Source organism: Octopus sinensis, linkage group LG8, assembly GCF_006345805.1.
Source record: "Octopus sinensis linkage group LG8, ASM634580v1, whole genome shotgun sequence".
Lineage (NCBI taxonomy): Eukaryota > Metazoa > Mollusca > Cephalopoda > Octopoda > Octopodidae > Octopus > Octopus sinensis.
The window spans coordinates 34,854,835-34,857,116 of NC_043004.1; the positions used below are offsets into that span (position 1 = coordinate 34,854,835).

General features: G+C 36.1%; 1 protein-coding gene across 1 annotated transcript; it reads right to left on the reverse strand.

The window, feature by feature from the left end:
• Positions 1-852: 852 nt before the first annotated feature.
• Positions 853-1,942, reverse strand: LOC115214789 (uncharacterized protein K02A2.6-like). The gene is made up of 2 exons (XM_029783820.1): positions 1,790-1,942; positions 853-1,239 (listed from the first exon to the last, which is right to left on the reverse strand). Exons 1-2 carry the CDS (start codon positions 1,940-1,942, stop codon positions 853-855), a joined length of 540 nt encoding a protein of 179 aa, XP_029639680.1.
• Between the last annotated feature and the right edge of the window lie 340 nt (positions 1,943-2,282).

Consider the following 2,282-nt stretch of genomic DNA (forward strand, 5'->3'; position numbering starts at 1 on the left):
ACTCTATATGTGAAAAGAGAGAAGTGATATTTTGCTTATAGAGGCAGAAACCCTTAAACTTAGTCTGTCTGACTTTAAATTCATCATCATCATCATCATCATCATCATTTAGTGTCCGCTTTCCATGCTAGCATGGGTTGGACGGTTCAACTGGGGTCTGTGAAGCTGGAAGGCTTCGTCAGGCCCAGTCAGATCTGGCAGTGTTTCTACGGCTGGATGCCCTTCCTAACGCCAACCACTCCGTGAGTGTAGTGGGTGCTTTTTACGTGCCACCTGCACTTTAAAAATCTCATTCTCGCTGTTTTTCTTTTTCATATTTTTATTCATTCTCAGTAGTATAACTCTCACCTTCCTTAAAATGTAGGATTGTTCTAACACCCACTTCAGTATACTTATTAAAACCAGTAAAGACACGACCACCTCTGACCAGTTCTGATGTACTCCCACACTTCTCTTTACTTATAGTGACTAGGTTATTCCATTTGTCACGTGGGAGGGGTGTACAATTATTACTAATTCTCTACAACATCTCCCCTTTTAAGGTTTTCGTAGGAAGTGTCATTCTATTTAGGAATAATTTTTTTTATTCACCCCAACTCCCATTTTCAGTTTTTTTTTTTCCGTACAATCTAATATTTTTTGCAGTTGGCATATATTTTCGGGAACTTTTATAAGTTTTCTTTTCCTTTCACTTGTCTGCCTGGCTTTAATCATCCGCTGTGACATTGGTACTTGGAACGTATCGTACAATCATTCCAGCAGTTCCTCCAACTTCTTTGGTTTGCTTTCCACGAATCTTTTTCCCAGTTCATTCCTGTGTCTCTTTTGAATGCCTTTTCTACTTTTTACCCATTATATCATTTTACTTATGCATTTGGTAATTATGCCTTCTTCCCAACTTTGCTTTCCATTCTTGTATGCCTTCATATACACCTTTTCACCAACTTTAAAGAGTTTTGCTATGTCTTCCCTGGCAATTTTTGTCTTCTTGCCAGGGAGCAATTTATCAAAGACTGATTTTACTTTCCTTGCAAACATTAACGCCATTGTTGATCTACCTGCTGGTGCATTCAGATTTGGTATCACATGGTACACTCTTAGAAATTGTTGTAGAGCTACTACATCTGTGACTTCCTTAATTGATTTCCTAAGGGCTCTCTTGAAGGTATCGACAAAGCATTCTGCCTGTCTGTTAGATCTGGAATAGTTTGGAGCAGTAGTTACATGTTCTACCATGAACTTTTCACAAAATTTTAAAAATCAATAGGTACAGATTGTTTTCCATTGTCGCCAAATCTTGCAAACAATTTGTGTAAAACATTTACCACAGTTGAGGAGGTTGGTTTTTCACACCATTTCGAAAAACTATCAGTAGTAAGAACCATTTAAAGGACCAGCAGCATCACTGTGTATTGTCAACCATGGAACATCTATTTTTAAACAATATTTACTTTTTATCATGGGTAATTTTTCATTTCATTTTGGCTTACATACAGGTGTTCCACTCTATTTTACTGCAATCTTTGTTTCAGTCCCTCAGCCAAACTCCAACCTTCAACTGATCCAACTATATTTCCACACAGAACACCAATGGCCGAATTCCACAATTTGAACAGTTCCATCCATTCTGTGCTGAATAAATTAAGTGAACTTTTAACACATATATCTTTTTGCTTGACTTCAAAATGATACCCTACATATGAATTCACCGAAAAATATAATCCCTTTCCTGTAACACCTTTTTCGATTTAATTAACCTTGACTAAACAACATATTTCCAAGTTTTTACTTTTATAATGGTGATGTCACTTCCAGTGTCCAACTGCATTTTAACACTTGTATTTCTGATTTTCACCTTCACAAATTTCCTCATTGTTATATTACCAATTTCTTCCAATGACATACTATTTATTCTTTGTCCTTTGTTCTGATGTTTTGTCATCTTTATATGTCCTATATTTCCACAAAGAAATCACTCCACTTTTATTTCCTCGGGTGTATACTTTCACATGCAAAACATTGGTTTATTTCCCGATTTTTATTGTGTTTTTTAGAAAATAGTTTATTCTGATTATTTTGCACTAGCTGTACTTGGAAGAAATCTTTATCTTCAATTTCTTCTATGTCATGTCTTAATTTAACTATCCTTTCACATTCTTTTGACACTTGCTGCAGGGTTACATCCTGGTTTTGTTCCAGCTTTGCAAGAATTCTCGTTCTAATTTCTGCATCCTTTTTGGCAGTATGTCCCAGTGTAAAAGTCAGGCATTTGAACAGATCTG